General features: G+C 47.1%; 1 protein-coding gene across 2 annotated transcripts in view; it reads left to right on the forward strand.

Moving 5' to 3' along the window:
• Nucleotides 1-26,329, forward strand: part of TFR2 (transferrin receptor 2) — a 281,463-nt gene that overhangs the window by 174,360 nt on the left and 80,774 nt on the right. For both annotated transcript variants that reach the window (XM_069644858.1, XM_069644850.1), the window contains one exon: nt 8,144-8,284. In XM_069644858.1, coding sequence (XP_069500959.1) covers nt 8,144-8,284 — 141 coding nt within the window. The remainder of the gene's footprint in view (nt 1-8,143; nt 8,285-26,329) is intronic.

A 26,329-nucleotide genomic window follows, 5' to 3' on the forward strand; every position in this document is an offset into this window, starting at 1 on the left:
CCCTCCAGTCTGCACCAAACTCCATCCTCCAATTCCTGCATGAACACCCCACTCAACCAGACTGAGCTTGCTCCATTATATAGCATTGTCACTCTCCCCCTTGGGCGGGTCTCACTGGTATTGAAGACACCTGTGTGCCGAGGGCTGTGCTTGCATGTGACTGGGCCTACGTTCAAGGGTCATGGAGATTGTAAAAAGGGTGACCTAATTATACAAGAAGGTCTTTCACCATCTTAGATCTCAGAAGGTCTGTGGGCTGGTCTGGAGTCTCCCTCCCTTCCTGTGGGAGCCTGTTATTAGTACCCGTATGGGCCGGGATCCCTCTGCACTCCTATTGTCTGGTTAGAAAACCTCTTAGCAAACAGGGGAGGCTGGACCCTGCATTAGATTGTCCTAAAATGTTGCGGGGAACATGTATGTTTGTAACTCCTGCGTCACAGAGAGAAAGCTGTGTGTCTATCTCTTTATTCACACGTACCAGCGGAGCCAGCTCTGCATTGTTCCAGCACAACTTCGTAACTGTGGGACCGCCACTGTCTGTAAGAGCGTGAATAACTTTGCGAGCTGATTCCCGCATCACCTGTGCCAGCAGGGAAACTGTACTTCCCTGCTCGTCGTGAACGGACAACTGTTGTAAGATTGTTTCTTTTATGTGAAGGCTTCTCTTCCCATGGTTGAGTTCTGGTTCTGTTTAAGGGGCTTGGATGGTTCTCTGTGAACATATTCCTTGGGGGAAGGATTTTCTCGGGGGATCCTGGGTGGCCACTGATCCTTATTCTGGTTAGCCTTAAGGTTAGGGATAGTGCTGGGAGTGTCAGGCGTCCTTGCTTCCCTCCTCTCATATCTGGATCCTTTCTGTATCAGGAAGGCCATCTCTGTTCCCCTGCGGTCATAGCACTACCATATGGCCAGAGGGCCATTGCAACTTTCTGGGGCAGTCTCGTTGGGGTTCCTGCCCACCTGTAGATGTGAAAAAAGATTAAATATCCCTGTGACAGCCCCTGCTATAGAGCTGGGATACAGGTGGGGTGGTATGGGATCCCTTGTATATCTTGTCTGGGTCCACCTTCACTGGTGCCTTTTACCACCCCACATATTACCACCATGGTAAAACATGGGACCCTGTCACACTAAGCTGGTAAGATAGATCAGCCAATAAAGCACGCGATTGGATAACACTGTAGCCCATATTCACCCATTCATCTTTTTGTCGCCAACAATTGCAGCCATGGAAGTGTACCAGGGGTCCTCTGATGGCACCATATAAAATAGTAATCCACAAATCCACAAAGGAGCCCACACCGGGCAAGAATGAATGCTGTTTATTACAGCTGTGCAAGCACAAATAAAACAGAACAGTGGACTGGAACTGATTGATGAGTGTGATTATTAATTTCTACTACAGAATACAATGGTCAAGGCATTAGAACAGTTGCAGCTCAAAATCTTCATATTTTCCATGTTGACCAAGAGTCTCATTGGCTAAACTACGTCGTGCGCTTGGAGCTAAACGTATGTTAGTAGAACGTGATTGGAGCTAACAGATCAACACTATTCCAACTCGTCGCCTGCCCATGTGGTGCTACATCGCTTCTCACCCCTCCTGGGAACAGTTTTCAATTGGTAAAATAACATTTGTGCTGACCGCTGGGACTTCATTACTCTGCCATTGGTCAGCACCATTGTGAAAGGAACAGAAGACACCCTGCTTCTGACGGGCACGGAGTAATTCACACAGCACTTGCTGGATAACGGCCTTCGCAAACCTTGTTGTGGATACTCTGAAGGCTGGCCACCTCCCATGGGCACATAAACGACAGGCACTCGTAGCTATGTGAACGGAACCCTGGCTCAGGTCCACCTCCCCTCTACCCCAGAGTGCCTGTCGGATTGGCTTGCCGCCCTGTCGTTACATCACCCAGTGTTGTCTCAGCTGCTTCGGTCTGCCTGTGACGTACAGCCTGAACTTCATCTCCCTCCTTCCTATCCCGTGGTATTCTGATCATGTTTTCAGAGCAGGTTTCCCGGGTGACACCCAACCTGGAGGCATCCCAGCTAAATGCGTTTAACCGGGATTGTTCTGTATCTCATAGTAATATAAATAAGCTCCTTTGCCGATGGCATACGCAGTGCAACTCTATCTCCGCATTTCCCTGCAAGGCCTTCATTCATCGCGTTACTATAGTTCGTTCGTGTGCCCGCGTTTTCCCCCCTAGGAGGTGCCACATCCCCTCTTGCTTACTCCTGTAGGTGGTAGGTGCGCCCCCTTATCTGGTGCTGAAATAGCACCTTTAATACAGAAGTGTGTATTTAATTCTATAATTACCTTCATTTTAAAACACAAAAATAATTATTTTAAATCTTGTATTGTCACCAGACAGCGTCGTTTGAGTAGCAGCCATGAGAGCTCTCTCTTTCGGAAGTATGAGAGCGAGAGCGTAGGGGTACAGCAAAGGAGTCTGACAGCTGTAATGTAGTCTCTAACATAAGGACATAGAGCACCAATAGTGTCAAACAAGGGGCCACCAGAAGGTGCCTGAGGTCTAGCAGGTTCAGATTGATGCTTGTTATCCAATGCTTACGGCGATCCTTCCGAGGACGTCCATGCTAAACTCTGAGTGAGGTTGCAAGAGAGCTTCGCCAAAGTAGCGCAGCAAAAGTGTAAAGGACATTGTTATTCCACCCACTTAAATATCAGGCCCTTAGATGCACAGTGCCCCACATACATTTCCTGGGTTACTACTAGCTTAGTGCACAAGAGGAAAGATTGCCTACAATAACCGGATATGGTAGGAATTGGGTTTACAAAGGTAGCGGGCGCCCCTCTCTCGCAAGAACAGACATGATAACCTGTTCAGTGGTTATTAACCACTTGAGAGTTCGCAGCCACTGCTTTTACTCACTGTGCCTTTCACAGATGGGTAATATCCATTTGCATATCAGTCTTTGTCCTGCCCAGGGGCAGTCCAGCACCGAAATACAATGGCAATTCCAATCTGAACGAGAGTACCACCAGCAACCCCATACACGTGTTTCACCCTTGTTGGGGATCATCAGTGAGGTGAAGCTGATGCCTCTCTAAGCACAGTGAGAGGGAGACCACGTCTGGTTGCCCCCAGGAGACCTAGGGTTACCAATCCCAGGTTCCTTAAAAAATAGTTTTACAAAGGTAGCGGGCGCCCCTCTCTCGCAAGAACAGACATGATAACCTGTTCAGTGGTTATTAACCACTTGAGAGTTCGCATGGTAGGAATTGGGTTTGCAATCCCTCCATTCGTTGGTTGCAAGTAAAAGGCTTATGTTATGGAGAAAATGCGAATTATCTGGAGTTACCAACTTCTATACCGAAGCAGGTGCCGATTTTTCTTGTCCATTCATGTGTGCTTTAAATAATGAAATTGAGTCGATGATAGAAGAAATTGGTGTAGCTAAATGTACCGTTATGAATAAACCTAAAAAATGCAAACAGATCTTAAGGGGTATGGATTGGTCGCTGACAAAGAGCAAGGTGTTGGATTCCAAATTGTATAATCAGGTCCTTTCTTTTTGGAAATTTCTTCCGGTTATGGAGACTTACTTGACAAAATATCCGTCAAGGAGGTTTAGAAATTCTTATATGAGATTCAGATTTAATGTCATGCATACTTATTGTATATTAAATATAAGAAATCCTTTGGAGGAAAAGAAATGGTGTAGATTCTGCAAGGTGTTTGAAACAGAAGAGACTCTAGAACATATTCTGTTGAGATGTCCCGATCTGCTAAAACAGAGAACTGAATACTTTGCAGAGTTATTCAACAAGAGTTTCAGCAACGATCCCTATTATATATGGTACAGAATGAGAAATGGATACTCATTGATTTTGTTTATTCGTGTAATTTCTTTCTTAAAAACAGTATGTGATTTAAGTTAGATATTTTTTTGACATTTGAATTCCGCTTCACTGTTCTTATTTGTTTTTTGTCCTAAAGCATTTTAAAGAATTGTGTATATTGTGAACATTTTAATGGTTTGTTATTATTCTGTTATTATTCCGTTCTTTGTGACTATTTTGTAAAGGTTTGTGATAAACCATGAACAAATAAACAAATTTAAAAAAAAAAGATTGGCCTTTCATCGTGAGGATTGGATGAACTGGTACAGAGAGACTCTGTCACCAATAGTTCTCGATGGGCAGCAGGGATCGGCACAGGGATAGGATTGGATGGGTAAAGGAATGGGCACAATTATGCAACGCACTACTCTTGTAGGGATAGATGAGTTCAGGGGATTTGTACAAATATAGAGGGTCTTTTGCATTTAGGGGGCAGAGGGTTGGGGTGGGTGTTGTCAATGTGAAGCACCTTATAGTGTCCAGCATTAGGGATGGGCTCAAAGGGATGGAACAGCATTGATGAAGGTTCCGTTTTATGCTTGAATGATGTCAGAGGATCTCAAAGTAGATTAACTGATACCAACATGTTAAATGATGATACCTAAGGGCTGAACTAGGATGTTGAATTGGGGTATATTGATGGACAAGATTAGTGATTGCGCTTATGAATGGCAGTCACGCCGAATCTTCCTGAAGTCATGGACTTTTTATATGGTCTGTAAATGATACAGCATCAGTAGTCAGTGTTAGGCAGAAACCTGTGCAGTTCCCTTTGGGAACACTGCAAAAGATTTAGGACCACAGTTGTTAGCAGTAAACCCACTTGGTAGCAGTCTGTACCACCCAGATTTACCTGGTAGCTGTGGCTGAGCAGTCCGACTTCCCTCAAGAAGAGTTAGGCAGTATGCAAAGTATACACGATAGGCACTCAGACACAATAGCACAAGCAAACACTGACCAGAGCTTTGGTATCAAAGTATATCATTGTTTATTTAAAAACACACTGTTTGAAACACTCCAGCACTCTTATTGTAAACACTCTAAACACAGTTACTATTATAATATATACAACCCTTATTCCTTATCAGACAAGTCTTAGTTAACACCACTTATTTCCAGACAGATGTGAGCGCTTAACTATAGATGGCACTCCAATAAGTTCATAAAGAAGGGAGGGAAAAAGACAGAATATGTGAAGATACACCACTCTAAGATTTAGGAACACTTTTAGCAAGGCAGAAGAGCAAAAGTCACTTGTGAGCCAAAGTCCATAGGCTGGGCCCACTCTTAGAGAGAGCAGAGCACAAATGCAAGATCACACAGTTACACTAGGCTTTGAAAGTCTTGCAGAGAGTTCGAAAAGAGTTTAGAGAGGCTCAGAAAAGTTTAGCCAGGGTGTCCCAGGCTAACCCAGGTTCTAAAGCCGGGGGCTGAATCTACCCCGTACAGTCGGTGGCAAGGGAAGCCAGGTGGAACACGGTACCTTAAGTGGGAAGGATCCTCCAGCGGTGGCAGTTGTTCCTGGCAGCGGGTGCAAGTCTCGGTGTCGTCCAGAGGAAGAGAAGATCTCGACTTGGAGGAAGGAAGAAGGTTGTTGCACTGCCAGGGAAGAACCCAGCCGCAGAGTTTTCCAGTTAAAGGTAGTACCCTTTATTTTGCGGTCGTGGTAAAACGTGGTATTCCGGTTGCCGGGGTGCTTGGCACCGGCAAGGCGGCCACGAGATGCGTCGGGAAGGCGAAAAGACGGTGAAACTGGTTATCCCCACCAGTCAAAGGAAGAAGACTCTCCGGCGGGAGATCTCCTCTGTCGTTGGGAAAAGTGGTGAGACGGTTCAGCAGGGCTCCACTGGTGGTGTCGTCGTAGCAGGTGGGCTCAGCTTCTCCCTCGTCGGATTCTTAGGTCCTGTGGCGACTTCTGAAGTTCCAGTCCCCAAAGCCCTGCTTTTATGCAGAAAACCCCCATTCACTCAGCCTAGCTGTCACTCAAACATGCTAAGTGGTGAGCCGGCCGGCTCACCACTTGGGCCAATCAGGACGGAGTGCGACTTGAGTTGCCTAGGCAACTCAGTCCAGGGTGCCTAAATCCCCCTCCACCCCTCCTAAGTACCCCAGAAAGAGTGGCACCACTTTGGAGGGCTTCTGTGGAGAAGCCCACCAAAAAAGTGGAACAAAGGGCTCGACTTGGGTTGGAGTCACAGAAGAGAACACAAACGCCATTTTAGAACCGTGTTTTGGCAAAAAATACCAACCGGAGAATTAATAATAAATAAATAAACTGGCGGTATGTTCGAGGCTATCGTAATTAAATAAATAAAGATAGTAGCCTCGAACAATGGAAAAATCCCATAGAGAAATATTTGCGGTTGAATATAAAAAGTAGTATCCACTGCCACCAGCCAAAACTCGATCAGGGGGGACGGAGACGTGCCCCCTCGACTAACAGACCCCGGGGCAATCGAATTGCCCCAGCCAGTACGTCCACAATATGATGGTTTGTACTGGTTCTGTTCAGAATTCAAGACTAGTAAAGTCAATGGTGACTTTACATGCCCTGGGAGACAGTAGTCAGTCCAGGGTATGGAGTCTATACTGGGGGGGTCACTATGACACCCCTGTGTTACTGCACTGAGGGTGCTGTGTAACACACATCACAAAAACACATGAATCCCTATGGAGTAAAAGACCCCATAGCCCATTAAACACATCTATAGTCAAAGGAACACACTCAAATCATGTCCAAGAGTGAGGGTAAAAAAGTCTCACTCTTGGCAGGAGAGAAAAAATAAACCCCAAAAATCCAGCAAAGCTGCTGGGGGACTCACTAGGTTAGGAAATTCAGCCTAAAGAGAGAATTCTCCCTAATAGTCGGGCACCAAGATTCGATTTCTTTTACATCTCGATGAAATCATTCCTTTCATTGAATTGTTTTTTTTTTAGATATATTTCCATATGATCACACACATAAATGCATTCCATAGCCAAACCATCCATCAGAGTTTTGGTACATTTTATTCAATTATAGTGTTGCTTTTAGAATGCTTCTATTTATGTCCTGCTTGTCTTGGGTTGAATGGAAGGTTGACCATTTGTCATGTGCGGGTGATGCTGTGCAGTGTTGGAACTGTGTTCTATGTGTGACTTCTGTGTTGACACTGACCACTAACGATTAGGAATGCTTGATGCTCTGCATTTACCTCTTTGTCCTACCTACCTTCTGTGGTATACTTATCTGGTAATGAACTTGTCTGCGTGTTACCGCCCCATCTCCAGAACTGTTCATACCAACTTCACCATATTGTGTGTGAACTGTGACTGACCTTAATATGGCGGCTGCATTTTAACCGTAACAACGGACATGGTGCAAAACCATATAAAGGCTAGTGCAGAGCTCTTTGGGCAGGCTTGAGCCATCTCTTTCCAATGGTTGAGCAAGGGGAGCAGCCTCCTTTGCCCTCTGTTTCCAAAGTCTTTCATCTCTTGCTATCCAGTTATTTCTCTTCGTTTCTTCCAAACCGTGAGCTGCATGTCTGCAGCAGTGTACTGTGTCGGGTCAATTTGGGAGACAGCTGAACAGCTCACGGGAATCAGAATACAAAATACTAGTTAGTGCAAGTCCTCAAACCACCATCAGTCGCTCAAGAGTATTCACTGCAAACAAGGACCCGGTCTCACCTTTAAGCAAAAGGGGCCCTGGGAAAGGGCGGGTCAGACGTACTCACCTATCTGTACTGTGGCCTTAGGAAGCTTAATTTGAATAGTTGGCATCACAGTTTGGTAATAATCACTGCCTTCTGCAATGTCTATGGTTTCCCCTTAACAAACAAGGTGTCATTAAGGAGCTGGTCCCATGGTGAGTCACAATGATACGTTAGTCAAAAGTCACAGCAGAAACAAAGATCAGGCATCCAGGATAGCAGGAACTGGGCTGCATGTCTAGTCAACATATATGAAAACGGGACAATTCTACTTAAACACACTGCACATAATTTCTTAGTTGCCGAGAGTAGAGTCAAGTTTCACTAACCAATGGCTATGGGAGAATAGACATTTTAAAGCCTGATTAAGATTTATATTCCTTACACTACCACTTGACTTTTCTGTGTTCTTATCAGCCATCTCAGGGCCACTGATTTTATCGACCTAGGAACAATTGTGATCGATCAGATATTTGAACCAATGATCTGCAGGTGATGCACAGATGAGAACTGTGCTTACCCAGTAGACCTTTTATATGTATATCTCAATTCCACCTTCTCTATAACCCTCCAGGTGGGTCAGCAGGAAAAACCACCCCTCCGGATCAAACGAGATTAAGGAGCTTGCCTATGACATCCTTGAAGACTTCAAGAAGTACAAACTGGACCACACCTGGGCCGACACCCACTATGTGGGGCTCCAGTTCCCCAACAGGTAAGGAAAGCACACTGGAGGTCCACTGCCCATGTTTAGCTTCATATAGGCCATAGGTCTATAAGGTTGCACCTGCTAAGAAAAAAACAAATAATTAAGCATAACACATTCAACAAGGGTAAGAAAACATCAGATGCATTTTTTCGCCTATTGTCTCATGTGTACCTATTGATTGCCACCTGGCACCAAATTCTATGATGTAACTTGCGGTTACCAGACATTTGATCGAAAAAAATTGGTCGACTGGACAAATGGTCGAACCAATTTGGTCAAAAACCAAATGGTCGAATTTTTATTTTTTTTATTTTTACCCCTTTTTTTGGGGGGGGTCCCCCCACCCTCCTTTTTTTCTAAAAAAACCCTTTTTTCCCTAAACTACAACCTAAAAAATATATATATAAATAAAATAAAAAATGCGACCATTTGGTTTTCAACGAAATTACGTCGACCAAATGTCCTGTCGACGAATTTCTTTCGATGAAATGTCCGGACACCGTAACTTGCTGCATATATATCCATGTCCCTATTACCTATCATATATAATTCTCATTTTGTATAGAATGAGCCTATATCTTTGGGTATGTCATATCAGCATACCGACATTTCCTTGCACTGGAGAGCCAAGAATTGAGCCATCTGTTCCTCTGCGATGAATGACCCGGATACGCTTGCCTAAAACCGATATGGCACATGTGCATTAGAAAGAGGGAGGAGTAGTCAACGTCTTAACTATAATATAACACTAGGGGAGGCCCCATGCATTCTTTCATGAACAAATATGTACCTACAAGACCGCTAAGATGATCACAGGTTAACAACCTAACTAGACCCATGTTCAAAAGACTGAAATGCAGAGGGAGATCCTCACAGCATGAAGTCCAGAATTCTAGAAAAGCTCCCCACAACACTGTTCACTAATCCTTTCTCAAGAACATCACTAACATGCAATGGGCCACTTTACTACATGAAGAGCTAAGGAACAATCTAACAACCAAAAAAATAACCATACTGAGGAACTGAAAACAAAGGGGAAATTAACATCACAAATATATATTCCTTTTTTTTATAAGAATTATGGGAACAGGATCCCCTAAATAGGTGAGCTACACACTATGGCAATATTCTCAGAATATTTCTGACATCAAAATAATTGGATTTTTAAAATCAGATTTTTTAAACAAGTCTTTGTCATAGTGCGTCCAAATAGAATACTCTTAGCATAAAGAATACCATACAGCAACTAAATCTATATGAGTAATATATGAACATTGATATGATATGATTGTCTATTTATATAGCGCCTATACACAATGTGCTTCAAAGCGCTTCAAGGCAAGGGAGGGAACAAGGGAAAATGCAATGACATTCTTACAGGCCACGAACAGCAAGGATGTGAAATTAACTATCATACTCGGCCTGAAAACATTTCAGATAGTGCAAGAGCTAAGACATAGATAAGGAAGGGAGGGGGAGAGTGGGGAGGAAATGGAAACAGACAGGCGACTACCGTTCTAGGCCTGATGACATTTCTGGTAGAGCCGGAGAAAAACAAAAGGTGAGGGAGAGGGGTGCAGAAAGGGGGAGGAGGAACAAAACAAGCGACTATCATACTAGGCCTGACAACATTTCCGATAGTGCTGAAGAAGGGTGGGGAGGAAAAACCAGTAAGGGGAGGGGGGAGGAGACAGATGAGGTTGCTATCATACTAGGTCCAGGGACAATTCTGATAGAGTAAGGTCATAGAAGAAAGTAAGTGGAGGAGGGGAGGAGATAGGAAAAGGGAGAAGGGAGAGGAGGAGATGCCGGAGAGTAAGCAGTCAAAAAGAGTCGAGAAGCAAGAGGGAAGAACTAATACAATTGCAGAAGTCCATAGTAACACATAGGGCCTCATTACATGGTAGGCGGTAGCCATGGTGCTATTAGCGCCATGGCTACCCCCTTACCGCATTCCGGGTCCGTGTTCCCGGAATAGGGACTTACCGGGTCATTCCGACCTTGGTGGACCCGGTAAATCCCCATTCCGGGAACCATTCCCCATTCCCATTTGAGCCCCCATAGGGCTCAATGGGAATGGGGATGGAGCTAATAATGGTACCGCTATTTGTGGTACCGTTTTTAGCTCTGAGGTCCCATAACGGGTCCCGTCCTTAACACCTGGTCAGACCAGGCGTTAAGGAAGGGACCCGCTAAGGGTCCTCGTAGTAGGGCGGTAAGGGATTACCGGCACCGGTGCCCTTACCGGTGCCGGCAATCCCTTACGGCCTACCGTGTAATGAGGCCCATGATGTTGCAGGCCAGGATACAAGATGAGGATGGGAACAGCATGATTCAGGGCCACCATGAGTACAAGATGCAAAGGAAGTCCAGCATCAGAGTTGAGAAAGGGTGACACACCGTGAATCAATGAATTCTAAATATAATACACATTTCAACTATTAACTGAATCTATATTATGCCAATAAACATGTTTCAACTAGACCAAGGAATTACTATATGAACTATGCATGGTGCATTTTTGATAATGTTAACAAATCGTTTTTCTAATTGTGTTATTTTTCCTCTCTGCCCTTCTGCTTTTCATCTCCATTATTATTTTGCTACTGAATGTCTTACAATGAAAAAACCCCTTTAAAATGTGTTCATCTCAATAACAATATTAGAAAAATGGATGACATTGGAGCTGACTTGTCATGGGCAAGACAAATGAGTTATGTGTTATGTTTGGATGATTTTCGTGAAGGCTTGAAAAAGCCCTAAGGGGCGAAACACGTGTTTGTAAAATTAAGTTCTTTTTTACTTCTTCATGTAGTAGGGTGAATCAAAAGTTGTTTTGTTTCCCTTCATGTAATAAATCGTATTTTGAAAAATTGAGCTATATTGTTAATTTGATACATTTACATGTCTTTTTGGATATAACTTTTCGGATGTTGATAATATTTCTTTTATACTGAGTGCATAATTGTAAAAGGTTTAGGTGCATGTTTCCTTTCAGTGTGTATATATATATATATATATATATATATATATATATATATATATATATATATAATGTGTGTAAACATTCTAATCTAATGTGGTATAGATAGATTGTGCCCCCATCTGCAGGGCACATGTGACAAACTCCTCACTACTGACAAATTAATTATAAGCATTCAAATAAAGAGGTCCAAGTGTGGATTTATTTTACTATCAACCTACATGTCCTATTACTCTCAACCCTGAAACTAGAACATCCCCTCAAGAGCTTTAAAAGGAATGTGAATGTCTGGCTCCATCAGCAGAATATCTAACTCATTAATGTCCATGTATATTAATCAAATAACCCTCCCCCCATGACTACTATACTTGTCTCCACCACAATTATAAGTTCTAACTAGCACTTTGACCCCATGTTCGCATTAGCCCTGCAAAAGGTTATCTGACTTGTTCCTAGGTCCACGTGTATTATGGTTGTTGTACTATAAATACCCTGCAAGCACCAGCATTTCTGTAGCCAATGGTGTCTTAGCAAAAGCATGAACCACATTATGTAACCCAACTGTCGGCTCAGATCTTGGATACTGATTATAAGGAATAAGTTACTTACCTGTAACTCCTGTTCCCCAGAATTGGTATCTTTCATAGATTCACATGCTATGAATATTCCCCGTCGTCAGGCTGTGAATCCCTGTTAACACTGAGCAGTTTATTTGTAAACCAAAAACTTCAGTCACTTTAGTGCTCTAGTATAGTCATTTTTGCCTCATACTAACCACAACCAATGGAATGGGATACCTTATCTCCAGCCCTGGAGGCCATTTTAAGATTTTGGCATAGCGCACTGTGACAAATCCTTGGTTGTCGTCCCTTCTCCCCTAGTGGGAGCCCCTTCCCATGAGGCCAGAAAGGTGAGGCCGCTACTCAATAGTCCCCCTGGGGGTGATCTGGGGGTGGTACTCAGCGGGTGGATCTCATGGGGATGGATCCCCATTATCGGACTAAGGACGACTGTCCAGGAGGAACGCTGTATGCCCAAAGCATATCCCCACCTCTCTCATCCTCCTACCCTATACAGGGACCCATAATCCCACACAATTCCATGTTTCTCCATAGGGTAGATGATCTGACCTCCCTAAAAGGTACTTGTACGAGGAAGAGTAGGGACTACCTATGTGAGTCATATTACAGAGACTCGGCCGAAGAAGAGAACAAGCAAGCCAGTTGAGGATGAGAACATTATTACTGAGACGTGGAAGAGGCACAGTGCAGTGTAGAGTGCCCCGCGTAACCAACAAGCTCGGCCTAGACAACTTGGAACAAGTCAGTTCAACCAGATAATAAAAAGGGAAGAAGGACTTCACGGGTGGTCAGACCATTCCTGTAGGATCCAGGAAACTTGAACCAAGCTGGAGGAACAGAGTGCAGGGACAGAGGCACTTGGCTGCCGGCAGAGGTGTCACTGCCAAATCCACCACGACTGGACCAAAGAAGGAGGCAGAGAGGGCAGCCTGCTGACTGGGAGAACCGGCGTGCGTGGTGAGCTGAAACCGCATAGCCAAGGAGGAATGCTGCGAGGCCATCGTAGCCCCTGGAGAGACCGCGAGAAGTCAGAGCGGGGAGGGAAAGGCCACAGACAACAGGATGTCACTGGTAGGAACCCTGGAGTGGTCCGGGAGGCCTGGATGATAGGTGGGAACACCAAAGGGCAGAAAAGTTCAAAAGAAGGGGTCTGGGATCCACACCTAATAATAAACTGCCTCCAAAGTCATCTTCATAGTCTCAGTACTTGGCAGGATTGTGAACCAGGTCTGCTGCCTCAAAGGGAGAGACTCTTACGTGTCTGTGACCTGCACCCTTTTAGGAAGAGCAACCTAAGTCATCTTCATAGTCAGAGTACCTGGCAGGACAGTGAATCAGGTCTGCTGCATCAAGAGAAGAGAAGCTCACAGTTCTGGGACATGAACCCTCTTATCTTCATAATCACAGTACCTGGCAGGGTACTGAACAAGGTGGGCTGTGAACATTGTGAAAATCCAAAGAAAGGCCAGGGGAAGGGAGTCATTCCCCTTGGTGTATGTGAACATTGTGAAAAGCCTTAGATAGATTATACCAGGGGAAGGGAGTTTTTCCCCCCTTTCTTTGTGAACACTGTGAAATGCCTACGAAAGGCCAGGGGAAGGGAGTCATTCCCCCTGGTATTGTGAACATTGTGAGAAGCCTGAGAAAGACCAAGGGAGGGAGTCATTCTCTTGGCACTAAGGTTTTGAGTTGGAACTTTGCTTTGTTTGTGAACTGTGAAATTTTTAATCTGGAACTTTGTGTGCTGTCTTTGTCCTACTCCTCTTTTGAATGTCTGTAGGCTTGGGGTCTTGCCCTCACCACTACCTACAGACCATCTAACCCTATTTCCCTCTTCCTCTCTGAAAGGGCCAACCCTGCCTCATACCTTTCAACCTCTTCTTCCAAACTCCTTCTCCTCCTTGGTGACTTCAACATCCACCTCAACTCTAATGAATCATCCACCTCTCAGTTCCAGGTCCTCAGTGACGTCCTCTCTCTCACTATTCTTCCTTCCGGCCTGACTCACTCTGCCGGCCACACGCTTGATGCCAATATTGCTGGTGACATCTGTATCTCTAATCCAGTCCCGGAACCCCTTTCCTGGTCTGACTACTCTCTACTTTCCTCCCACCTCGGTCACCTTGGCCCTCTATCTGAGCCACTCCCTGCACTGCCAGCCTCCTTCGCTGTCACTCGACCGATGAAGTCAATGTCAGTTGCTGCTTTTGCCTCCACCTTCATTCCCTCTCCAACCCAACTCATGACCCTCCCTCCAACTCTGTCCTTGCTAACCTGCACCTTGCCATCTCTAACACCCATGACATCGTTGCCCCTGCCTTGAGGATCCACCTAAAACCTGCCACCAAGAACAACAACTGGTAGGACTCGATCTAGAATCTCTGAAACGCAATTGCAGAGCTGCTGAATGAAGTGGCAGACCTTGGGCTTATCCTCTGACAAACTGGCCTGCCACCTGCTCCAAATGCAATATCGCTTCTCTATCCAGTCCAAGAAATGGGCCCACATCCAAGCCCGCATCTCTGGGGCCACTAACAACATGGCTGAAATGTTCATAATCTGCAAGGAACTTGCCAATTCACTCGCAGTCTCCACCTCTCCCCTTCCTTCCCAGGCTCTCTACAATGCCTTGTCCTCCCACTTCACATCCAAAACTCAGGACATCCTGTACTCACGCTGCTCCACCCCCATCTCCTCTCCCACGCCTGATCCCCTGCCTTCCTTGGCCCGACTCCCTCTCATCCCTCCTGCCCATAGCACCGGATGAGGTCTCTAAAGTGGACCGCTCTATGACAGCCTCCTTCAAACAGGTGCCCCTCCTCTGCTACACCAGAACCATTAAGGACAACATCTCCTCTCTCACCCCGGCTCTTGCTGACTTCTGTAACCACTCCTTTCCCTCTATCCCTCAGGCACTCCCTCTCTTAAAAAAGCTGCCTGTGGACCCCTCCTGCCCTGCTAACTATCGCCCTATCTCTACTATCCCCTTCCTGGGTAAACTCTTGGGGAAGTTGGTCCTCCCCAACTAAGCTTCAACACTGATCTTGTTGGTTGCCTTCATGACCCTTACTCTGGATTCCAGGCATCCAGAGGCACGGAAACTGCTCTCCTGAACACCTGTGAAAACATGCTTGCAAAACTTGACTACAACTCTCCTGCTGTTCTCATTCTCCTCAATGTCTCCTCTGCCTTTGACACGGTCAACCATTCTATCCTCATGAAATGACTCAGTGACACCCTCGGCATCACTGACCGGGCACTGGATTGGCTGACCTCTTTCCTCACAAATCACCCTTCCCAGCTGCAACTGGGCCCTTTCTCCTCCACCACCACCCTCTCTACCTTTGACGTCCCCCAGTGCTCTATCCTATCACCATGGCTCTTCAATATCTATCTCGCTCCTCTTGCTCACCTGATCTCCTCCTTCTCTCCTCATTTCCAGTGTTATGCCGATGACACACAGCTTTCCTTCAAACTTCCCTCTTCTCCGTCTTCCTCCTCTCTCATCCCTGACTGTATGTCTGCCATTCAGACATGGTGTGCAGCAAATGATCTCTGTCTCAATGCCAGTAAGATGCAGATCCTCCTCATCAGGACTCCTGTGCCCTCTTTTCCTCCTACCCTCTGGCCACCCTCATTGGGCCCTCTACCCCACCATCTTGAGAGGCCAAAAACAACCTCAGGGTTATCTTCGACTCTGCTCTCTCCTTCACCCCTCACATCATGGACCTTATCAAGAAGTCCGACTTCCAGCTCCACCTCCTCAGAGGCATTCTTCCTTTTCTCTTTTCCCTCAGAAGCTCAATGTCTCCAGAACTCTGCTCCTCTCCAGGTGGAAAAACTGCAACAGCCTCTTTTTCAATCTCCCTGTTTCCTCCCTTTGCCCCCTCCAGAATAGGGCTGCAAGACTTATCCTTGGCCTCAAGCACATGGACTGTATCACTCCAGCCCTAAAATCTCTCCACTGGCTCCCAGTGGCTGCAAGGATCAAATTCAAGACCTTCTGCATCATCCAAAAGGCCTTCTGGGGCCTGGGACCATACTATCTCCAGCTTTTCCTCCCTAAATACTCCCCTGCTAGAGCCGGCCGCTCCTCTAACTCCAACTCTCTGACTGTCAAATTCTACTCCAAGCAGAGAGTGTGGGACAGGTCTCTCTCCTCGGCTGGTGTCTCCCTTTGCAACAGACTCTCTGCCCCCTCAGACTTGAGCCAGACCTCCTTACGTGCTGGAAACTGCTCAAAGCTTTGCTCTTCTCTATCTCTTCCCCTTCTCTGCTAATCACCCCACTGCCGATGTGACCGATGGCCTGATCCCCATATATCTCACTGGAGTCCAGGCCTTTCCTCCCAGTCAACACCAGCACCCCTCCACCCATTGCACTGCCCTGCTGGCCCCTGCTTGGTGGCGCCAGATCCCACCTTGAGAGTCGCCTGTACCAGCACTTAGCCTGAGTTTCTCCTCCTAGGCTCCCCTTACTTTACTTTACTTTATTACATTTATAATGCGCAGCCATAGACCCAAGGGTGTGAGGGCGCAGACAAAGACGAACAAGACAAAAAACAAACAGAAGCTGTCCTGACAGCACTGAGGGGACAGGGAGAAGAATAACAGAGAAATGTGCTATTTAAAAAAGCAGGTTTTTAGTTCCTTCTTGAAATTGCTCAAAACTGATAAGCCTCTGAGATGGCTAGGTAGAGCATTCCAAAGCATGGGGCAGCTAAAGCAAAGGCACCCAGTTGCGCTTTCTTGATTTTAGATCTAGGCTGGTGGAGAAGATTTTGGTTATTAGAGCGCAGGTTTCTATGGCAGGGTTTTTTTTTACCTGTGTACCTCTGTAAGTATGGGGGCGTAGTTCCCATACTTAGCTCCCCTTCCCTCCCAGGTCCTCCTCCAGCACTTGTCCACTCCTCTGCTCCCCCTTCCACCCTATCCCCTGCACTTCTCCTTGATGCACTTGCACATCCAAATGCCACGAGGCCTAGTAGGACCATGACTGTCCATTTACTGTTTTTGCCATTGTTATTATCTCCCCTGTTCACTTCCCATTTACCCTTGTGGCGCTTTGAAGCACAAGTCTGTTGTATAAAGCGCCTTACAAATGCTCAATAAAAAAAAAAGGGACTGCAACACGGGAAAGGGAGTCATTCCCTCAGGAAATAGTCTCTCCAGACTACTGGGATGGTGGTCTACTCTACAGAAGAAGGGAGCCATTCTTCTGCATTTGGAAGACTCACCAACCGTTTGGTTAGTTAGAAGTGTAAGGGAAGGAAATAGATTTTGACACAGGACAGTGGGCTTTTGGTTACGGACATTCTGACATATATTTAGTATTAAGTTGAGGCAGGGAAACCCCTCTTAGTAATAGGGCCAGGTAGGGCTTTTCCTTTATTTTCTTCACAAATAAAGGTTTTTTGCAACAATCATGCCACCTGTGTGTCAGTCTCCTCCTTCCACACGCTTTCAGCATGTAAAGTGGCAGTATGAGCCAAGTCGAGCCCAGCAGGGCAAGCGGGAGGGTCGCATGTGAATCTGTGAAGAATACCAGTTCTAGAGAACAGGAGTTACAGGTAAGTAACTTATTCCTTTTCCAGAATAGATTACAAAGCAGTACAATATAACCATAACAAGCAGAGGTAAGCTACTTGTAGAAAACACTTACCACAAGAGACACTGACCTTATGGAACAGGCTACGTAGAACCGCAAGGCTGACTCTGTCGACGCAGTAAAATCTTGTAAAGGTGTGCACAGACCTCCTAGTCGTGGCCCTGCAGATGTCAAGCAAGAGAACCACAGAGAGGAATGCAGTCATGGCGGCCACTGCTCTGGTCATATGAGATCTGGGTCTGCCAGGAGAGACCTGCCACCCTGCTGATGACAGAAAGCAATGGAGGCTGAAATCCACCTAGTAGTTGAAGACTTGGAGAGTGCCTTGTCCATACTGGAGAGACCAAATGTCACAAAGCTTTACGAGGTCTTTCTGAATTACTTTGTGCGTGCAACGTAGTATTTCAAAGCACGCACTACGTCCAAGGAATGCAAAGATTGTTCTGAAGGAAAAACAGGAGACCTGAAGAAGACAAGTAACATTACCTGTTCACTGAGATGGAATGCCGAAGGGACCTTGGGCACAAAGGATGGGTTAGTGTGTAGTGCCACCTTGGACTTGTGGAAAGTCAGGTAGGGGGCTTTTCAGGAAAAGTCCTAGATCTTGCCTACCCTCCGAGCTGATGTGATGGCTACCAGAAAGGCAGTCTTTGAGGAAATGAATTAGAGTGGAATTTGGTGCATTGGCTCAAACGCAGGTCTTATGAACCTTGACTGGACTGCATTTAGACTGTTGCAGGGCTTCTGTTTGGTGGGAAAAAACAAAAGGGACCCCTGACAAACTCCTTGACAAAACGGTTAGACCAATGAGAAGGCGTAGAAGAGGAACTAGTGTATCGGAATACTGCAGCGAGGTGCACCTTGATGGAGGAGTGCACCAATACAGCTTACGCTAGCAGTGGCGTCGCCAGGAATCAAATTTAGGAGGGGCACAGAGGGGGCCAAAGACAAAAGTAGAGGGAGAACATGGTCACTGCTCGTCTTAGGTAGTGGGGGCACAAGGGCGGGCACAAGGGTTCACAGGGGGGGCCCCGCCCCCCCCTTGCGACGCCACTGTACGCCAGCGATAGCAAGTATGGTGGGATGTCCTTTGGACGAATGGTAAAAGGGTCAAGACCCTGTAGCTTACATCAAAGTGAAAAACGTGGTCATTTACTTTTGTAGCAGGCGAGCTTGGACGAGGCGCTAGAAGGTCTCTGCAGTCTTGAAGAAGTGGGATACAGCTGAAATCTCCTGAAATCAGGAGCCAGGCTGTCAGGTTGAGAGAGGCTGGGTCATGGTGGAGGGCTACACCCTACTTCCTGGAGAACAGACCATGCCGAGGAGGAAGTCTTATCAAGGATGCAGAGGATAGGGCAAGAAGATCGGAGTACCAGCGCTGTCTTGGCCAGGCAGGGGGCACTAAGATCAGTCTGCAATGATGTTATGTTCTGTTATGTTATGTTATGTTACTTTACGTTATGTTAAAGTTTCTTATGCCATGAACTGTCTCCACCTGTGTGGTCCCTTGACATTCTGGCGGGTCTGTAAAGCAAGAGGGTAAGGGGGGTGTAGGTTAATAGGACTTAGCAGGAGAAAAGAGCAAGAGAGCTGTGAAGTGCTATTGGCAGCTTCAGTTCGTTTTACAACATTCGCTGAGCGTAGGTGTGATTTTCGGTTGGTAGCCGTCATATGCTGTTGTGAGAGGCTACGTGAAGTATGTTTAGTTATTGTGGTGTAGTGAGGTGTGTGCGGTTGGTTTGTTGTGCTTTAGAGGTATGGTTGTGTTTAGTTAAGCGTTTGAGAGGGGTATGTAGAAGGTTGATTGTTTTGTAGGGTTGGTTAGTGGCGATACCATACCCTAGCCCCCCCCTGTTTTGACTGAGCCCCGTATCCCCTCCCCTATTATACACTCTGGTGTGCTGCACTCACCACTCCCTTGTTGCGTGCAGAAGAGTGGGCCCCCAATGGGCCATTCAGTGGGAGGACCTTTTGACCTCCAACATTCATACCAATCGCCACCCATATCCCCTTACTCAGCACAGCCCAGTGCGCAGCAACCATCACGCCCATGGACTCATCCTCGGGTGGGGGGATGCGACCCTGTTCCCAGTGGTCCACCCATTCCGAGATTTGGACGCCTCTCTCTTCCCTATTGTTTCCTTTAAGGCTCTCTGTCGGTGGTCCAATTAAGTCGGACCCATCCCTCTCCCCTGTTTCCCGTTTGACCCTCTAGAGGGAAAGGGTACACCTAAATCTCCATCCCATTTGGATGACTCCCTCTGCACTCCACTTCGGTCTGGTTTAGTCCCCAGTCCTCATGGGGGAAAAGACCTACATTTGGGGCTCAACAGCAAATGCAGTGACATCTAGATTTGAAACACAGCAGCAAGTGATGAACCACCGAAATCTGAGGTACCTAGATAGATGGAGAAACGCCTATGGTTGGGGCCCAATACTAAATACAGTGACACCTAGATTTGAAACACAGCAGGAAATATTGCTCGAAGACACTTAACACTCGTGCCACCAGCGGCACTGGGGGAAAAGCATACAGGAACTTCCCCTCCCAGGGCAATGTGAAGGCATCTCCTAGGCTTTACCTGAATGATCAACCTGCTGGCCAAGGCCACACACTTCCTATTGATGCGGATGGTGAAAATGTTGACCTTCGGAGTGCCCCAATGACGGAAAATCCGGCAGAGTTGAAACTCCTTGAGCTCCCATTAATGACGGGGCCTGAGTTCCGTCCTGAGGGAATCCACCATTGAGTTCTGAACACCTGAGAGGTGTAAGGAATGAGGATCATATGACGCTTTAGAGCCTAGTGCCACAACATCTGTTCCTCCGCAGACAGAGAAGGAGATTTTGTGCCTCTCTGCTTGCGTATATAAAAACTTGTGGTGGTGTTGTCTGTGAAAATCCGAACCCCCCAAATGCTGATGCATGGAAGGAAGGACTTGAGTGCCCAAAAGACTGTGCGCACCTCCAGAAAGTTGATATGGAGAGCTTTTCCTTCGACCATCCATCGACCTCTAGCATGCAGATCCCCTGTATGCCCTCCCAGACCTCCAGGCAGGCATTTATCGCAATGGTGGCTTGGTGAGGGGGCAGGCGAAAGGGAGCGCGCTAAATCAGGTGAGTCCGGACCGACCACTAGCACTGTGACCTCTTGAATTGTTGAGTGAGTAACATCTTGTCCTCCCAGGAATCTGAAGTTTGATGCCAGCGTGCATCAATGAACTCCTGGAGAGGTTGTATATAGAGTCTGCAGTGCTACAGTAGGAGCATGCAAGATTACATCATCCCCAGTAGAGATGTCAAGAGGCAGACAGAAACTGTCGGCAGCAGGGAGAGCAGCAGAACTCTGGCAAGAGGTGAGTGTACTCTTTCCTCTGATGGAGTCACCCTGCAAGAGAGTGCGTCAGGTGGCATTCCCAAGTAGAGAGCTTCCTGAGTTGGGGTCAGACAGGATTTTGGAGAGTTCACAGAGTACCCTAGCGAATAGGCATTGGATAGTCTGTGAGGTGTGATGGGCAGCCATGGAGAATGATGCCGCTTTTACCCGCCAGTCATCTAAGTATGGACGACGTGTGCCCCCGCTCGTCGTAGGTGAGCTATTACCGGGCCCAGGCATTTGGTGAAGACCCTCAGGTCTGACCGAAGTCCAAAGGGCAGAGTTCTGAACTGGAAGTGGTGATGTGCCACCATGAAGCGCAGGTAGCAGCAGTGCTATTGGTGGATAGGGATGTGGAGTATGCATCCTCTAGATCCAGGAATGCTAGAAAATCCCCTTTATGCAGCTGGTTCAGGATCTGTTGAAGGGTGATCATAATGAAAGTCTGGGCCTTTAGGATTTTGTTTAGAACCCAAAGGTCTAGAATGGGTCTACAACCTTCTGACTTTTTCTGTACTAGAAAGTAAATGCCTTTTCCCCGCTGGTTGGATGGTACTTCCTCAATGGCTCCCTTTGACAGAAGCGACTGAACCCTGAGCAGTAGCAGGTGTAAATGTTTCTCCACCTTTTTCCCCACAGAGGTCAACAACATTAAACAGCATGTCTACCACCTTTGCCTGAACCTCTGGTCGGAAGTTGGTAGCCTTGAGCAAGCCTTGCCTGCGAAGGACAACGCCATTCCCCAGCTGTCAGTACCCAGTGAACGCGATAGCCATGGAAACTCCTCTGGGCTTTCGCTCCTTTCTTACGGGGAAACTGACATGCCCTTAAGACAGTCAGTACCGGGAAACGCTGTTTTCCGTAGTTTCTTTTATCATGTTGCGGCTTTTGTGCAACATGACACAAGAGGGCACTGTAAGCTAAGTTACTGCTCTCTTGGGTCTCTAGCCTTCTACAGGCCCTAGATACTCGTTTAGGATTGTAACTGATCGGTGCAAGTGATTCACGGACGGGAATGGTGGCAGCGATCATTTCTTGTGTTTTGAGCTCCTTTTGGCGTTTTAAGCGCGTTTCTCGCGCTTAACCCAAAATGGTGGCCTGGCTCCCAAAATGGCCAGACCACGAGGCTCCTTTGTCCTGTCCGCTGACCGTTTTGCTCCCTTCACCTTCCCCAGGTCGAGCCGACCCGGGGCCTTCCTTATTTGGGCATGTACTTTCCCGCGAAACACGGATGCTTTCGCGGGCTTCTACATGCCTGGTGTGTGCCTCCAGGATGTGGGCTGGGATGTCTGGTCCCAATACACATCCTGGGTGCCAGAGAGTCTAGGGTGGTGTGAATGCCTGGGACCACCGTGGTCCGTGATTGGTCCACGAATGGTGTGATTGTTAATGAGCGGATCTCCCATTGGGTCCCCTCCGTTTTGGCGCGAAGGGAACCGTGGATAAGAGGGGGCTGGAAACACCACTACCATGTCGATCTCCTGAGTTCTCACGAACAAAGGAATACAGGAGCCAAGTATCCTGCAACCAAGAGGCTGGAACGAGGAATCGCTGGTGACCCGCTGAAGGACTGCTCCTCTGCACTGCTGTCGCCTTGTGAAACCCTTTTCACCTTTGATCGAACCAGAAGGCCTGTACTGGTACTTCGACCCTTGGAATAACGGGGACAGCTATTCTCGGCATCTTCACCATCTCCTGCTAGTAAGCCTTCGGAAGCGTCTCTGGGCCATCCAGCAGACTTGCCAGCTTACACAGGAGTCTTGCTCTGTAACTGCCGCCAGGTTGTGTAGTATTTCAAGTCCTTGTCACTCTCACACGCTTCGTACACTTGGCGTTCCCAGGTCTGAAGTGAGTAGTGTACATTTGGCTCAGATACACACGGCCGCTCCGTTGACCTGCTGTGGTAACAAACTGTGCAGGTTCCTTCGTTTGGGATGTCTTTTACTCAACTCTGCTGCTGCAGACTCAACACGACGACGAGACGTCCCCTGCTCTTCTGAACCTGCCAGCGACTGAAACTGGCGCGGAGAAGCCTGGGTCTGCTTGCATCGGGGACCGGTGAGTAGCATAGCTATGAACTGGTCGCCCTCCTGCAGGAGCCCATAGCTTTTCCCCGCTGTGTCAAAACAGCACACCTTTCCGTACTCGCGCTCTGCTTCTGCCCACAGTGGAGGCTGCGCTTGAGTTGCGGAACACTGTTCTTCTTCATTTGTGCACTAAACTGAACTGCCTGATTTCCCTCGAAGAGACTCCCCTTTTGCCCGTTGGCACCAGCGTGTGCAGGTACTTTTGAGCACAAGGCTCCACTCTTCGTAGGGCTCGGACTTCCTTTTAGTTAGGTGCCTCTGAAGGCGGACTGGGTCTAAGCATTATTTCGCACTGCCTGTTTTCCTTCCCTTTTAGGTGGACTACACATTTCGTGCATCTAACGCTTGAGACTTGTTGTATTTGTATATATATTGTATTGGTATGGTATGTGTTGGTTTACTAGAGTTGTATTGTGATTTCTCGCTACGGTCATTGTTTTAAAGGCCTTGGAATAAATGTGTATATATTTTTAATACACCTGTTTGGAGTAGTTTGTAAGTGTCCTTGCTTTGTGTGCTCATTGCGGGCTTTCAGTCACCCTCACCCCTCCTGAGACCTAGTCTTGACCGCCGCGACTGCTACCTTGATTGGTCTGGCTCGTCCAGAGGTTACCCTGTTCCAAGAAATTAGGTTGGCCTTCTGAACTTCTGCGCCACCAGGACAGAGTTCAGAAATCCGTCTTAACAGTAGCCTTGAGCCAGCCTTGCCTGCGAAGGACAGCGCCATTCCCCAGCTGTCAGTACCCAGTGAACGCGATAGCCATGGAAACAGAGATTGCATGATCTGAGGCTTCTTCTGCTTTTCACGAATAATGGTGAAAGTCTCCTCCTTCTTAGGAAGAACTCAAGAATAGGCCCCATCTTGAACCACCAGAACTCCCAGTCGGATCTAGACAGGATGGCCATTGCATTGACTGCCTTCATGGCTGTGGCGGCCATTGAGATGACTCTTTAGCCAAATGCATCCATTCACTTTCCTTCTTTGACTGGGGGGGTCGATCAGGCAGGGGAAGGGTTTGCAAAGCGTTTATGGGCTTCCGCTGATACAACAGCGTCTGGGGTAGGTTGCACCTTAAGACAAGTAGGTGCAGTGTTCGGTACTGTGTATTTTTATTATCAAACCTCTCGTTCTTGGAGCTGCAGAGGATGGGTTGGTCATGGTTAGCAACCCATCTTCCCAGACATATTCCAGCTGGGGCATGGGCACAATTGATTTTCGGTGTTGTTCTTGCTGCTGGTAAAGCAATCTCTTTTTCCTCTGATGTTCAGGAGCCATAATGAACATCCTTATCACCCTGGACATTAGGGCGTGAAAAGACCCAATTTCGTCTGGTGGAGAATTTTGCACAGGCACCTCATCAAGTTCACTGACTGCCGAGATAAGGTCATCAAACTCATTTGTGCCTGTGTCAGTGGTGTGTGTGAAGGCATTTATTTATGTATTTATTTTGCTATTAATATAGCGCACCAAACCCAGGGCCATCTAGGCACTGGTTTACATGACAGTAGTGGTTACAAATGATTACGATCATAGGTGGTACGTTAGTTTACATGAAGTATTGGTTACAGGTGGTTACAGACATGCATAGTACATACAAACAGAGTGGTGCATAAATCCGCATTTGTTGGTCTGTGCGGAGATGACAGATGCCAAGTGCTTATAGAGATGTGTATGTTCAAATTACTTTTGTAGGTCTTGGCAGAAGAGCCAGGTGGTGAGGCCTTTGCGGAAGGACCAGAGGGAGGCATCATCTCTTAGAGCTGGAGGCAAAGCGTTCCAGTGTTTGGCAGCAACCACAGGGAAGCTGCTGCCCCCGGCCTTTTGGCACCTGTATCTGGGAATGGCGAGTCGGTGTGAGTCAGCAGCCCGCATAGCTCTGGTGTATTGGACCTTTGACATTTTTCTGGACAAGTAGGGCGGGCAGTGTTTGAGAGAATTTTGTGGGTTTGGGACAGCGTTTGGAACATGATCCGTTCGTGGACTGGGAGCCAGCAGATATTTCGTCTAGCTGTGGAAATGTGGTCATTTTTACTGATGTTTAGTGTGGCTCTTAGGGTGTTATTCCGGATGACATGTAACTTTTTATACTGCGGGCGTTGGAGCTTCCAAGTGTAAGTGCTCCTGCAAGAGTGGTGCAGATGTTAGTGGTCAGGAAAAGCCTGCAGGCATTGATCAATTTCGAGGTGTAAGCTGCTGCCGATGCGATGGCATTTACCTGTCTATTTAGTGATAGCGTGGAGTCTAGGTATACTCCCAGGGCTTTTAACTCTTTAGCGATAGCGACAGTGATGATGATACAGTCGATAACAAAGGATTTGTGGGAGTCGTTGAGTCTGTTAAGGCAAGATTGTGTGCCAAAAGGAGTCATTCTGTTTTCTCATTGTTTAAGCAAAGTCCATGGTTTGGTATGTTTCACTTAGTGCGTGGGAGTGGCATCATAGTTGCTGGAGATAGGTAGGAGGATTTGGGTGTCATCTGCATAGTTGGTGTAGGTGACACCCAGGTCGTCTAGGAGGTCAAAGAGGGGTTTGGTAAAGATATTGAATAGTGTTGGTGAGACACATGAGCCTTGTTGCACTTCGCAGGTGACTGGTGCTGGGGGGGCTGCTGTCGAGGTGGAGAACACTCTCATGGTGCGGTTAGATTACAATGACTCTCTCCAGGCTATGGCTTTAGGCGAGAAGTGGGCAGCTGAGGAGAAATGTTGGCAGAGGATTTTGTGATTGACCAAGTCAAAGGGCGCTGAGAGGTCGAGTAGGAGGAGGATGGCCCAGTTAACCTTGTCTTTGATTTCATCCATTTGGATGTTTAGGTCCAAGAGGGCAGATTCCGTTCCATGGGTTCCACGTGATATAATCGCGTCAAAAATTGCCGTGATAACAAAATATCGTGGCAAAAATGCTGCCGTTTTTGCCCCGCCGTCAATGAAAAATATGCGGGGGACACCCCCGCAACCCCTGGACCCATCATACCATTTAAGGAGAGCGGGGGACACCCCCGCAACCCCTGCTCTTCTCAAATGGTATAATGGGGCACACTTTTTCCGGGTCAAATGGCGGCGTTTTTGCAGCGATATTTTTTTACCGTGTCATTTTTGCCGCCATTATATTACCTGATACCGTTCCATGTCCAGGACGGAAGCCGGTTTGGCTTAGGGCCAGGAGATTGCGAGTTTCCAGGTGGTTTTGTATTTGCAGATATGCTGCTCTGTTGAGTATCTTAAGGATGAATGGAACGATTGTGATAGAGCGGTAGTTAGTGGGAATATTGGCATATAATGTGGACTTTTTGAGGAGGGGAGTACCCAGGTTTCTTTTACATTCTCTGGAACATTGACAGTTGAGAAGGTGTTTAGTGCCGTGATGAAAGGGGCAAGCTCTTCGGCACAATCTTTTATAAGAGCAACCAGACATATG

The sequence above is a fragment of the Ambystoma mexicanum genome, chromosome 1p (genome assembly GCF_040938575.1).
Source record: "Ambystoma mexicanum isolate Mex_15411 chromosome 1p, UKY_AmexF1_1, whole genome shotgun sequence".
Classification (NCBI taxonomy): Eukaryota; Metazoa; Chordata; class Amphibia; order Caudata; family Ambystomatidae; genus Ambystoma; species Ambystoma mexicanum.